At 44.0% G+C, this 14,771-nt stretch overlaps 1 protein-coding gene across 1 annotated transcript; it reads left to right on the plus strand.

Moving 5' to 3' along the window:
• Positions 1-406: 406 nt before the first annotated feature.
• Positions 407-13,640, plus strand: znf296 (zinc finger protein 296). Its single transcript, XM_088301524.1, has 3 exons — positions 407-717; positions 4,780-5,178; positions 10,802-13,640. Exons 1-3 carry the CDS (start codon positions 666-668, stop codon positions 12,412-12,414), a joined length of 2,064 nt encoding a protein of 687 aa, XP_088157650.1. The 5' UTR covers positions 407-665; the 3' UTR covers positions 12,415-13,640.
• The last annotated feature ends 1,131 nt before the right edge of the window (positions 13,641-14,771 follow it).

Raw genomic sequence — 14,771 nt, forward strand, 5'->3', positions numbered from 1 at the left:
CTCCTTTCTTCTTCTCCATGAATGTGCCCAGTGCAAGTCGGTAAGCACAATTGATCCAAAAATGGGCGTCCGGAGGGCCGGACCGTTGCGCCCCCAGGACGGACTGCCCAGCTCTAGTGGTTTGAATGGTGTGCTGCAAACTATAGTTTGTGGAGTGACAAAAACTGTCACGTCACAAAAAAGTATGTATTTATTTGTTGAGTTACTGCCAACTTAATGAGTTTCATTCGATTATTTAAATGAGCATTTCCTGATTAGCGCAATTGGGACTTTTCTTCTATCGCTGGACGGTCGCAGACCAAAGACCCCCCTGTCTCGTGTCACACGTGTTTGATCGGTGGGGTAGCGGTTTTAGTCGTTGAGTGGGCGCGGTTTACAGGCCCGGCCACGCCCCCTTGCAGCCCTCCACTCACCAGCTGCGTGAAGGAGAAGCAAGACGCGTGAACTTGAACGCAGCCTTGTCAGTCCAGTCCACGCTGGGGAGGAGACGACACAAAAGCACACACAGGCCAGCCGTCTTATCAGGGCCGGTCCACTTATCACACAGCGTCCACCTGGACCGAACCGGCTTCTTTAACCCCCCTCCTGCTTTTATTCTTTTCTTTTTTTAAGTGGCTTGTTATTGTAGTATTTTGAGAGGGGGGAAGTGCGGAGGCATCGACGCGATGTCCAGACGCAAACTTGGCAGCAGACCGCAGCACCTGAGTGCAATTCACGGTAAGGACGAAACACGTTGGGGGGAAATGGAAGTTGGGAGTAGAAGTGGTGCTTAATTTGCTTCGACTGATGGAGTGATTAATGAAATGATGCGTTGCGTGTCGTCGTCGTCACACTTTGTTGACATCACATACGGAACCGCGAACGCTTGTAACGTTTAGAGTCAATATTTTAACAGGACGTTTCCAGACCAAGTTTTTTTTTTTTTAAAGGCGGCTCTGTATATGTATATTTTATTTATCGAAAGTAACTGTAGTACTTCCTAATAAGTTCCGGCTGAAAAAAAAAAACAACTAAAAATAGAAAAAGAAAATTATTTTTCGAATAAAAGTATATTTGAACTCATCATTAAATATATATCAATCTGAAAATGTACAATATTTATCTTTTTAAATAAATTTAAGCTTCTTAAATTTCCATAACCGTGCGTGCGTTGTGTGACCGCGGTCCCTCATTGACACGCGTGCGTGCGTGCGTGTGCGCGAGTTCACTCGTGCGTGCGCGTGTATGTGTGTGGCCGCGCCTTGCAAGTCTGCACAAACAGCCGCAGCTCTGAAACAGGAAAGGTGACATTTTTGAGTAACAACTGGCGCGATGCAGCTCCACACTGTACTGTCTGTACCTGTCCTGATTCTATTCTATTCCAGTCTATGAAGCTGCTGCTGCTCGATTGGCCCTGGTCCAGGCAACAAGGTGTGCCGGTGACCGGTGTTGTGCAACAGGACCGTTTTCTCGGAGGCCACTTTTCTTTAGAGAAAAGTCCACTGAGGTCTATACTAACTTGACAACAATGCGTGTTATTAGCATTTTAGGCTTTAATGTGTTCTTTTAACAAGAAAAGCAAACCCCATCAAAACCGAGCCATGGAGAACTGCAATGGGCTAAATCTACGTTTTTTTAAAGTCATTTTTACATATAGGTGACTGTCTATTATTGTACTTTGCTTTCATGAAATAGTTAATAGACTGTTTGGACTTAGACCACTTTTACAAACAAATGTAGTGGCACCCATAAAACGTCATAATGCGCTCCTCCCAAATGACAAAAATGAAGTTAGCTACTGAGCCTCATCACATTTGTATCTGAGTACAAGAGTGGGCTTACTCCCCCCATTCTTTTCGTGTTACATGTGGAATTGCATAGAGGAAATGCATACCTTTCAGATGAATATCGGTCATCATGGTTCAGTTCCAATTCTAACAGTCCGTTATTACTATTTAAAAAAAGAAATAAAGTTGCATGCAAAAATGAATTGGGAAAGGACTTATCTTTTAAATCGGGTGACCAAGTCGGGTCCTCGAGAACCCCTTCACAGCCTGTTTTAGATCATCTTCCTCCTCCAACACACTTGATTCAAATGATCATTTGAATCAGGTGTTTTGGAGGAGGGAGACATCAAAAACAGGCTGGATAGGGGCTCTCGAGGACCGGACATGGGTGCACCCCTCTTTTAAATGTCTGTTGGTCATCATCGATGTTTAGTACTAAATTAGGTAGTCCATTGCTGTACTCTGCACTGTTTTTTTTCTTCTTCTTCAGCTAAATAGCAATGCATTTATATCTTAGTTTATGTGTCGATTTACCAACTTTCAAGTAATATCAGGAGATGTAACAGATTTTCAAGCTCGGATCACTAATACTAAACTGATAGTGGTAGACAACTTTAAATCACGTTTCTGCCCCAAATGTGGTTGGCCACAAAAACAAAATTTGGCGAGCTCCACGTAAAAGACTGGGGATATTTTTTTGTCTTTTTTTTAATTTTTTTTTATGAAGATATTTTTAATGGATACTAGTTGTCATCAAGATTTAGTAACACATTAGAGAGTCCATTGTTGAACTTGGCTCTAATTATTAGCTTGGCTCGCAGTGCATGTGCATCTTAGTGGCTAGCTATCATCTTTCAAGAAATATCAGCATATTTGACAGATTTTCAGACTATTACTAAATGCTCAGTGGTGGACAACTTTAAATTATGCATTGGGCCGCATCCATAAAACTTTAAATCACTCAAAATGAAAACTTGAAACTGAAAGCTCACTGGACAAAACAGTTAGCCCATTGCAGTCCTCAATGTCTCAACACGTCTTTCAATTGTTATTTACCTTCTTGTAAGCCTATTTATTTTATTTTATTTTTTTAAAGAAATTTTTGTCCGACTGCTTCGCGTACTGGCCTTCTTTTAGGCCTGGTTTCAAAGTTCCCGTCTCTTGCTCTAACCACATGTGTCAGGTATGAGGTCACATGTCACATTTGTGAGCTTCAAACGTACGCACGCACGCACGCACACACACGCAGGCCAGCCCGCTCTTATCTTACACCTTCGGTCATTTTTTTTCTCCCCCTTTTATTGCATTCCGCTTCCTGTTGAGAAACGCTCTGCGGTTTGAGTCTTGGGGCGTGAATACAGTGGATTTAAAAAGTCTACACACCCAAATGCCAGCTTTTATAATACACAAAACATTTACAACTTGGACAACTCTATTGGGGCAAAACCAATCTTTCAAAGAAAGCAAGTAAACAAATATATCTGAATAAACAACGGAGAGGTTTGCTAAAGTATGCACACCCTCTAATAATTGATGTGGCCTTATGCTCATAATGAATCGCATTGCTACCTACAGGAACAACTGAACTTTATTTTAGAGGATGTCACGTTGTTTGAGGTGAATGAGGTGATGTTTCCCCCCCCCTCCCCCTTTTGTGTCTGTGGGTCTTGTTAGCGAGCTGATCAGTTCTGGGTCGCTTGAAGGAAGTGGTCAGTGGCCTGTGAGCAGTTTGGCCTCATTGTGACGCTCCTTTTGAGTGACACAAGCACTTGAAATCTGCCGCAATGTTGCGTGTGTGTGCGTGTGTGTGTGTGTGTGACACCTGCTACTAGCTTCTTTTTCCTTATACTTGTTTAATTGCAAGTCGGTATTTAAAATGTACCTGCCCAATTCTGGCTGGACATTCTTGTTAATGGACAGTTTTGAATGTTACTTTCATAGAGGTAATCATGGAACAATGTTTAGTCCTGACTCAGGCCCGACCTATTATGGATTTTTATTTTTCATCAATTCTGATATTTGGCAGCAAAAATAGATAACCAGATAAGCGATCAATCGGCCTGTTAAATAAAAATACTGAATCAATAAGCTAACATATTTTGGTCCCTTAAAATTTACCACCATGAAGAAATATGAATTTTAGGTCGAAGATTAGACATTGTTCTTTAGTATTTCACTTGTGTGTGTCAATCATAAGCGGAGAGTTTGCGAGTGTACTGATTGTGTCTAGTGAGTGTGTGTAACGCTCTCAGATTGGCTTCCATGTGTCTACAATTATCCCGCATAAGGAAATGGTACATGAGAACAAGAAAAACAAGATTTTTAATACAGTGACATATTTGTATTGGATTTCATTAGAAGGTGATGGCGTGCATAATATTGTCATGCAAACGTATTTTGTCATAATTTGATCTTGTTTACGCAAGTTCAAATGTGAACTTCGATCACGGTTGGCAATACAACTATAATTGTTTCATTAAATTTGTAAGGAAATTCAATACAAATGCTGATTTTATTTTCTAACAATAAGTTCGTACATAAAACCATTCGGTAACGGTAGTCAAAGACTTTTTAAATGTGCCTTTTGTATATACATCTATTTCTTTTTAAAGTTAATTTTATTTTATAGTAATTTTCTTTAAATATAATGAATAATTACCGTTGTTAAATATTTAAAATGATCTTACGCATGTACTTGTGCAATTGTTTGATATTTTTAAGTCATTGATTGATTTAAATATCATCCATCCTTCCTAAATAAATGTTTAAATATATATTAAATTGTTTAAGCATTTACAAATATTTCTTTTTTTCATGAATATACTTTTTAACATTTAATATATTTAAAAAGATGTGAAAAAATAGGTGTGGACTTATCAAATATATTAAAAATGAAAATATTTAAAAAACCTGAAAGGAAAGTCATTTTTTTAAATCGGTACCGTGCAAGTTGTGAAACTGTATTCGACTTCAGCAACATCTAACTCTATGAATGTATTTGCATGTTTCTCAGAATCTCCTGATACAGCAGACGGAAGTGCCCCCCCGCCTCAAGACCACCATGCGGCCCCACACATCCTGACGCCCGACGGGGGCGGCGACCTCTTGACCTGCGGCCAGTGCAGCCGGGCCTTCCCCCTGGCGCACATCCTGGCCTTCATCCAGCACAAACAGGGCGGCTGCCTCCCCCGAAACCAAACGAGTGACACCCGGGCCGCGCCCCCCTCACCCGCCCACCGGGCCCTGCAGCGTCATTGCGCCGGCGCCGCCCCCTCCGCCGGCACCCCAATGGGCGCCGTTTCCCGGCTAGGCCCGGGCTTCATCGAGCTGAGGAGGGAGGAGGCGGTGACTCGGGAGCGAGCCTGGGAGGCGGAGCTTGGAGTGAAGGTGAAGATGGAACCCGGCAAAGCAGGTGAGTTCTTGGAAGAGAGGAAAAAGGTGGCTTGCTCATTAGTCAGGCTGTTTTTTTATTTTTCTTTGTTTGTTTACCCCCCCCCCCTCACTCCTCCGTATGAGTCCAGCTCATTAGCCTAGCCGTTGCCATTAGCAGGCCTTGTTGAGTTAGTGATGCAAAAGCTAATTGTGCAGAAAGCAGTGGCGTCAGGAGGCTTTCTGGGTGTCCCCCTGGGGGCCTACCAATCACTACGCGGAGCACCTGAGCTCCAGAACTCATCCCGCTCCCCCACTCGCCACCAATCTCCTGCCTGCTTGTCTCTGAGGTGACCAGGTAAACATATTCTGATTCCCGGGATAATACAACACATGCTGTCAACTTAGAAACATGGAAGAAGCTCGATATGGCTGAACCATTTTGGAAAATTAATCAGAGATTATTTTTTCCCCTCTTCTTCTTATGTTAACAAACAAAAGCAAAAACTTTATCTGTTTTACGATAAACAATTGTACATGTATGTTTTGGTCTTATAGGCGAGATGAGGGGTGGGCAAACTTTTTGGATTGGTGGGCCACAATGGGTTCTAAAATTTGACAGAGGGGCCGGACCAGGAGCAGATGGATGGAGTGTTTTGGTCACCTCACCTCATCGGAGAAAAAAAATACATTTAATTTTAAACGAAAGTGAACAAAAGCATGACAAAAAAATATCTGTCTTTGACACACCAGAGTATTTAGAAACTAAAATATTAACAAGGTTTATTCATTTAATTTTTTTCAAGTTCGGCGTGTCGGATTAAATCGTCTAATGGGCCACACGTGGCCCCCGGGCCGTAGTTTGCCCACGCTTGGTGTATATGTTAATAAACGGTGTAGTTTTTTTTTCTTTTCCGAAAGTTTTTACATATATTGTTTTTCCAGTCTTCAACAACTCGCGACCTAATCTCGTGTAGGTTGTGGAATTTCTTTTGCACGTGTTGTTTTTCTGGTTTTATTGGAGAGAAGACCGATGTGAATCTCAAAACCGGTTTGATAATTGGTTTCGAAGCAAAGCCTAATTAAAGGGAAATTACTCAAAGAGTTTGTTCCACCAGTACAGTAATTAGAAGGTCTGTTGATGGAAAGCATGAACTTGTCCAGTGCCTTGAGGAAAGAATAAAAACGCTAGACGTTTTCCGAAAAGTCTTCTCTCAGGCAAAGGCGCAGCGAGATCGAGTGCGTCAGCGAGATCCGCTTGACCAGTGCTTCTCAAACGTATTGAAGCAAGTGAGGGTGACCCGTTTGACGCCTCTTTTGGTGTACACAAAGGTGTCGCAATGTCCTCTGCAACGTTTGTGCAAAGTCTCTGACTGAAAGACTGACCATTTCCTGCCACGGTACAAAAAGAACCGTACCTTTTGCAGTAAAATAATTATTGTGCGAGACAACGAAACATTCCACACTGCAAAAAAAGAAAAAAGGCATACTCATGGTTTATGTGTTGGTTTGTGCCAAACTTCTGATGTACATTTTCAAATATATCAATGTGGCCTGACATTATATTCGTATTAAGAGAGAGAAAATAAATAAAACGGTAATAAAAGTGTAAGTGGTCAAAAAGCCCCAGATGAACAATTTAAGACAGGGGTGGGCAAACTTTTTGATTGGTGGGCCACAATGGGTTGTAAAATTTGACAGAGGAGCCGGACCAGGAGCAGTTGGATGGAGCGTTTTGGTAACCTCACCTCATTTATTTGAACTGAAAGTGAACAAAAGCATTACAACAATATATATCAATTAAACATTAACAAGGTTTATTCATTTAATTTTTAAGTTCGGGGGTCCGGATTAAAACGTTTTACGGGCTGCATGTGGCCCCCGTGCCTTAGTTTGCCCATCCCTGATTTAAGAGAACTAAACTTTTACATCTCTTTCAAACCATGTCCAGTTTGATGCGATGCTTATGGAGGATGTTTTCACATCAAAACAAGTTTAATCCAGATCTGATCTAGATTCAGTGGCAATACAACACAATACAAGTTCATTTATATCGCGTAAACTGAACATAGAAAATTTGTTGTGCCTATGTAGGCTCTTGAAAGCAAAAAGAGAAGTCAAAATAACCCTAATCCTAATCCAAAGTGTTTAAAAAAAAACAAAAAGTATCTTCATCGCATTTCTATAAAAAAAAAATAAATAATGACGGTGTTCAACATTATTATAGCCAATTATGCTATAAGGCTACTAAAAATATTTGAGCCTTGGCGGAGGTCTTTGCTCCTGTCCGGACAAACAAAAGGCTGCAGCATCTCGCAGCAGGTATACGAGCGTCCCTCGTGCACATGTCGAAACCTCCCATGTCGTGTGCACACACGTTAGCAGTTCCTTCCTTTGTGCAACGCTCAGGGAGCGAGGGGGGCCAGGGGGGAGTGCTGCCTGCACTATTTCCGTCCATCGAGAACATCTCCGTATTTTTTTATTTATTTATTTTTTTGCATCCTCATCAACCGGAGCTGAGTCCACATGTCAAAACAGTACATAAATCACTCAGTCTCTCTGAGTTTGTATGTGTTGAATGTGACTATTTGAGCTGGAAAAGAATGAAGAAAGTGGCGAGAGACCGTTAGAAGCCATGTAAAGGGATGACATGATTGGAAGGGATATGAATAATGGTCCAAAATTTAAAGTTAAAAATACAACATTTCGTCACTTGTCTTTGGAGATTTACCACTTAACCGGGGGGGGGGAAAATGGCCAGATCGTTTTATAATAATAAAAATAATAAGGGTAATAGGTGCGAAAAATCATAACGATCAGAATAATCAGACCTTTTTTATTTTGCACCTTTCAGGCGATGCAAAGATGCTTATTTTATCTATTTTCATTTTTTTTCAAGTTCTATTGTTTTCATGGCTTAATACAGTGGTGTCTTGAGATGTGAGCAGATGATTTTCTTTTTCTGCTTTGACTTGCGAGTTAAAATTGGAGATCCGAGCTCTGTATGGTGACAGCAAACTTAACTCACTTTAACACATATACTCTTTATCCTCTAGGAGACGTACCTGATAGTGTGACTAACTGAGTCACTTACAGTAGTGGTGAAACTCTTCTTCATTTGTGTCTGCATGACTGTTTAATACTTCCTCCTAGTGGCCAAGTTAAATGCACCAAAAGCAGCTGCAACGACTTAATCATGATGCACAAAGTAAATATTTTACATGCTATGTTGTTATTTTCTATAAGGTATAATTACGAGTGCATTTTTCCTTATTACTTATGAGTAACACATTTATTTATTTTTTTAGGCGATTGAAATGGATTAATGGACTTTCCAGTCATTACAATGGAAAAAGGCATGAATTAACGTAATTTCGGGCACCGCTTTATTGTTTAAAAAAAAAAACAAAAAAAAAACATGGTGAAAATAAAAATTAAAAAAACCTATATGGAATGGCGGACATTGGGAGACGAAGAAGACTTCCCCCAAAATTTTTTAATCTCAAACGCAACATTGAGTGAAAAAAAAAAATCAAATTTGATTATTTTTCAAAATTGTTCAGCCAAGAAATAATCTCGTCAATACAACAGCACCTTGATAATAATTGACGGCCATTTTGGCCCTGCGAGTTTATGTTTTGGAAACCGTTCGCTGGTGAGCTGTTATGAGTGAAAGTGAGAGAGCGGTTATCCCGCAAGCACACGTCCCTCCTTTTCTTTTTCTGCATCGAAGAAAGACGCGTGTGCGCGTGCGTGTGCGTGTGCGTGTGCGTATGGTGGCGGGGTAAGAATGGGGATGGATTACTGAAGAGCCTTGTGCATCTGTCTCGTTCCTTTTTATTTATTCTCCTTGTTTGTTTTCTTTTTTTTTTTTCTTTTTTTTTTTTATTCATCTCCACCACCACCCTCCTCCTCCTCCTCCGTCTTCAGCACACTTTTGCTTCGCCCGCTTTCAATTTCTCGCCTCCCCTCTCCTTCTTGGCCTCCCGGGGGAGAAGAGATTCTGCCTGCTGCTCGTTAGTGCTCCCAGCCAATCTGCATTTTTAATTAGTAGTTATTGCTTCTGCTTAATATTCAAGTGTTACCCCGGGCCAAATGGGAATCCTTACACACACGGAAAAGAATAAAAAAAACTGAGGGAGAGAGAGAGTGGCTGGGTATTGTGTTTCACTGCGGGACCACAAGACAAAAGCCACCGTGGAACCCGCCCACCCCCCCCGCTGCCACCCCCTCAGGGATAGATTTGGGGGCGGAGGGCTTGGAGGATGGGTCTCAAGTACAATCCAAAGGGGTGACATATTTTCACGGTGTCCTCCCCTCCCTTGCACTACTTTATAATCTTTTTATCTCATTTTCTTTTTTATCTCCCGAGCCCTGACCTACCTATCTCTCTTTTCCTGCTCTCACCCTATTTTTTTTTTTTCTTTCTTCCCATCGCAACTTTTGCTGGCTCCCACCTCGGGCTAGGTTAAAGGACATGAGCACCACACAGGCAGAAAAGAGGGGAGAAAGAAACGGAGAAACAGTTGCTCTCTTTTTCATCTCTCGCCTCCTCCCCTCCAGTAAAATACAGAAGGATTTGACTTGAGGAAACATGAAAGAGGCTTATAGCAGTCGGCTTTGAACCTCTCGGAAAGAAAGAAAAAGAAAAAATAGAACACTTCCCCCCCCCCCCTTCACAATTTGGAGATCGCCTCTCCAGTGTTGATTAATGCAGAAAAGGCCTCATTTGTCAAGCAGGCTGAGTCAGTGGCTCATTTGCATAAAGCATTCGTTTTCCACGTTCTGCTAATTAGCAATTTGCAGCTTAATTGGAAAGTGGCTTCTCGCTTAGGAGACAAAGCTATCCAACATATAAAAATATCTGCAAGATGTACGCGCCAACACGCCTCCGCTCTGCCCGGCCTGGAAAACGCCACTCTTAACCGGCGTCCTTTCTTTGACGTCGACAGAAAACATGCTCGTTGTGTGACATTTTCCCGAAAATGTTCCAACAATCAATCAGGGAGCCGTTACCTCATTGGCAATTTCAAATCAGTATAACAGATTATGGTCATAAAGAATAAAGCTTTTTTTTTTAGTTTTTTTTAACCTTTTTCCTCTCCATGTTTACACTAAAAAAACTACATTTCCCATCACCCCCAATAATGACCACCACTGTGATGAAAAACTTTATTTTAGTATTTTGTCTCTTATACGGTGGTGCCTTGAGATGCCAGTTTAATGCGTCTCGCGACTATACTGATAACTCAAAACTATTGGATCATGCCCAGTGAAATGAATGGGAATGCCATTACCCGCAGAGCAAAAGAAAAAAAAATTTGACGTCTTTAGCCGTCAATGGCAATAAATGTTTGTTTTTATTTCTTTCTTCTTTTTTTTTTTTTTTTTTTGGAGCAAAGTTTAACCGTCCCAATCGCCAATATACGAAGACTTAGATCAGCGGCTCATTTGCATGAGACAAGACGACCCCTTCAAAAAATTAATTTCAGCACGTTTCTAAAAAGAAGTGTCTTGATCCTTAGGGTGTTTTGACTAAAGTGTGTCACAGACATGTTGGGTCACCTGAGAACTGTTTTCTCACCCCAAGTGAACTGGAATCGTCTCCTGCTCCACCGTGACCCTTGCGTGTGTCACTTATAATGTTCCGTTTGTGTGTTTTCCAGGATCCGAGGAGCCCTCATATTTCACCTGCCAGCAGTGCGAGAGCGTGGTCCCCTCTGCCTGGGCCTTGCTGAAGCACGCCCAGCACGCACACTCCCTCAGCATCTACCAGGAGGACGACGGAGATGAGGACCTCCGAGCCAGAGGACGTCTGAAGGAGAACAAACCTGTGGCAGCCATGCTGGACCCTCGCCACCTGAGCCAAGCGCTCGCCTCCGCCTTCCAACCCACCCTGCGCCAGGCTCGAGCCCGCCAGACTCCCGCCACCCCACCCACCAACAACCTGCAGGCTCTGAATTTCTCCGAGCTGCTGCGGGGTCTTGCTGAGGGCAGCAACAATGTTAACAACAACAACAACCCTGCCGTCAGCTCGCCGGGAGGCCTGGCGCCGTCCCCGTCCTCCTCCCCGCCGGCAGTGTCCCCCTTTCCTCAAAGGGGAGTCCTCCAGGCCGACTTCCACTGCGAACTGTGCGACCACAGCTTTCAGTCCCTGCGCGCCCTCTCGGCCCATCGGCGGACTCACGTGTGTGAGAGGCCATACCACTGCGGGGTGTGCGGCCAGGCCTTCGCCCAGAGCGGGCAGCTGGCCCGTCATATCAGGAGCAACCACCGGGAGGCAGCAGGAAGCGGATATGAATCGGCAGATGTGATGGCAATAGAGTCTACTAGGGGAAGGTTCCAAATGCACCCAGGGAAGCCCATGATGGATGTAAGAGTGCAGGGCCCCTCAGAGTTGGACCTGAGTGTGCCCAAACACGCCGCCATGGCCTCGAGCCTGATGCTGCTCCCCTCGCAGGTCAGGCCCTCAGACAGAGAGCTGCTGAGGCTCTACCGGAGCCAGAGGGACGGCGGCGAGGAGGAGGCGGAGACGCAAGGGGAGCCTCGACACGCCTCCCCTTGCGCCAGCCCCTCCGAGGGCTCCCTGGAAAGCGGCGAGACGGGCGGCAGCGGCGAGAGCGGCATCGCCAGCGGGAACTGCACGCCCAAACGACCCGAGATGAACGAGCGCCCCGAGATCATCGACTTCAGCTCGGCCAAATTCAGCGAGGCAGTGCAGGAGTGGCAACGGGAGAACGAGCGAAGGAGCACCAGCGGGGGAAGCGCCGGCGTCACATCCGGCTCGGCCCCCAAGAAGAAGAAAGACGAGGCCTGCGAGTACTGCGGCAAGCAATTCCGCAACAGCAGCAACCTGACGGTGCATCGCCGCAGCCACACGGGCGAGCGGCCGTACCGCTGCGGCCTGTGCAGCTACGCGTGCGCCCAGAGCTCCAAGCTGACGCGGCACATGAAGACACACGGCGCCCAGGGAGCCAAGGCGCCTTTCCTGTGCCAACTTTGCGCCGTGCCTTTCACGGTTTACGCCACCCTGGAGAAGCACCTGAAGAAGGTGCACGGCCTCAGTCACGCCAGCGTGGGCGCCTACGCCCAGGCGAGCGCCGCAGACACTTTGGCCGCCATGAAAGCCGAAGAGGCGGCGGTTGTTGTGAAGATGGAGGAGGAGGAAGCCAGTCTGGATCAGATAGCCCACACAGAGAAGGAAGAACTTCGCCGAGATGGGAGCACAGGAAGTCCAGCTCTAGCGGAGGCCACCGTGGCTTTGACTCCTGCTCTCTGAGCGCCCTGTTGAAAATCAACTGAGAACTGGATTGAACTGTCCGCACAATAAAAAAAAAAACAACTTACATGAATCTGGAATAGAAAAAGATCAGAAATGCACTTTTTGAAATTTTTTTTTTTAAATAATTCGAAGCTGCGGCCTGAGAAAGTGCCTACTTGCGTGACCACAGAACAAAACGGTGACATTAAACGGGGACATTACCAGTGCTGCAGAACAGGAAGTGAGCTACCACAGTCACGCCAACGCAGGAAACCCCATCAAGTTTCAGGTGATGGAAAGGCGCCATTTCTCGCTCTTCCGTGTAACCCGCCGGACGGGCGATTGTCACATCATCGAGATGTATGAACGACGCTATTTTCTTTTGAGACGGCCTTTAAAAGACGAGGAGGCGAACGCAAACGCCGTCTGTCTGCGGTGCGTCAACTGTCTCGTGGAAGGCTCGCTGGTCTCGAAACATTGTGTTTTACACGCCTCCCGGCGAGGTTGCGCTCCTGACTTCTTGCGACAAATGTGAATAGACTTTCTCGTGTGTGTGAGCTTTTACAGGATTACTTTCTATGCAGCAAAACTGTAATCCCACCCCCCCCCACACCCTTTCCCGCGTGTGTGTGAAACGAGTGGTGTATATTACCTTTCTGCTCTTGTTGTTTACATTTGTAAAATGTCCAAACGTTAGGAGCCTGTGCATGTTTTGCAGCTGTTATTTCCTGGTCCTGTGAGTGTGTGTGTGTGTGTTTTAAAATAATTTGTAATTTATGAACGCTGCACCTTGGTGGTTGTGGAAGTGAGAGTGGAGAGGCGCACTCAATGGAGCGAGCACTTGTTTTTCTGCGTGTGTGTGCGCGTGTGTGCGTGCGACGACACTTGGACTCGTCGGGTGACCGCATGCTTCCGCAAGCAAACCTTACCTGCGTGAGTGCCTGCGCGCGTGCGTATGCGTGTGCGTGTGTGTGTGTGCGTGAACACTGTGTATCCATATCAGGGACACCAAATAATGTGTGTAAAAGCAGTGTAACTGTTCAGGGATCATATTTTGTACATAGATTGACAATCTCGTTGTTGTTGTTGTTGTTGTTATTCAATTCCGACTAACTGCCTGTCGCTGTTACATGCCCCCCCCCAATCATCTCCTGCTGATTGTCTCCTTTTTGACTCAACACTTACCTGTCTGACACTGTTTTCTAACCTTGTCATGAGGAGCCTCAATAAAGAGCTGAGGGGCATTTTTGCATTGTGATGTCTGTTATCTCTCTACTGTTTTTTGTTTCTTAGTAGGTCACTTCTCAGGAAATGCCTAAATATGCTCATTGATATTTATTTATTTTTTAAGTAGTTTGGAGTCACAATGGAACTCTTGCTCCCTTTCGCCGAAAATTTAAGTAGGGTCTTGTCTGGTGTGTTGGGTCGTTCTCAGTGAAATCGGAAGTAGCTTGATAACTGTTAGAAAAACAAAATATTTATGACATCCCCTCAGGCGCATGGTGAGTGAGCGGTTATCACATCTGCCTCGCAGTTCTGAGGTTTGTGGTCCGATTTACGCTGGATGGGTGATGTTGCCTGCCTTTTTCTTTTTTCTTTTAAAGTATACATTATTTTTCCTTTTTTGCCATTTGAGTCATGAAGTGTTTCTCCCTCACCAGACTCAAAAATGTTACGTTATTGTCTTGGGTCATCCTCCCTTAATCAGGAAGTAGTCTGCTATCTGACAGACGTAAACCGTGACAAACATGGCCAACTTGGGCTGTAGGAATTTATTTTCTTTATCTTGACGTTTTGACATTAAAACCATACTCCTTCCCCCAGATTAAAAATTATCTGGTTTTATCTTGCATCATCTTCCATGAACCAGGACGTACTCTGCTAATACTAATAAGCAACTAACTAATAAAAAATAAATAAAATCCCCAAAAATGACAAACACAAAATCTAAATTTTTGTCCTCCTCTTTTTGATATTTAAAAAATCCTGGAACTTGGAAGCATTCTCCCCATCCTAAAATCAAAAACAGTTCACTTAAGTTAGTTTGCAATGTAAACCGAGAAGTTGCCCCTTATGAAACGACAGACAGATCCTTATTTGTATTTTTTTTTTAATTCTGTAATCAAAATCTTTACATGGTGCTCCCTTAATGTTTGCTTTCCTTTTTTTGAAACCAGGTCAAAAATGGTCCAGTCCTGTTGTCTTTCATCGACGTGTGTGATTCAGAGGTAGCCTTGCTAGCTAACAATGGAACACAAGTGCCTCATTCGAGCATTTTAAGGTATCGAATAAGAACCCTTTCAGTAAGAGCTATTGTAGAATCTAGGATAAAAATGATGTGATCCTACTGTCTTATTTCGGGGACTAGCCTTTTT

This window comes from Idiotropiscis lumnitzeri, chromosome 7 (assembly GCF_059441095.1).
Source record: "Idiotropiscis lumnitzeri isolate Australia: NSW breed Sydney's pygmy pipehorse chromosome 7, RoL_Ilum_1.0, whole genome shotgun sequence".
NCBI classification, from domain to species: Eukaryota; Metazoa; Chordata; class Actinopteri; order Syngnathiformes; family Syngnathidae; genus Idiotropiscis; species Idiotropiscis lumnitzeri.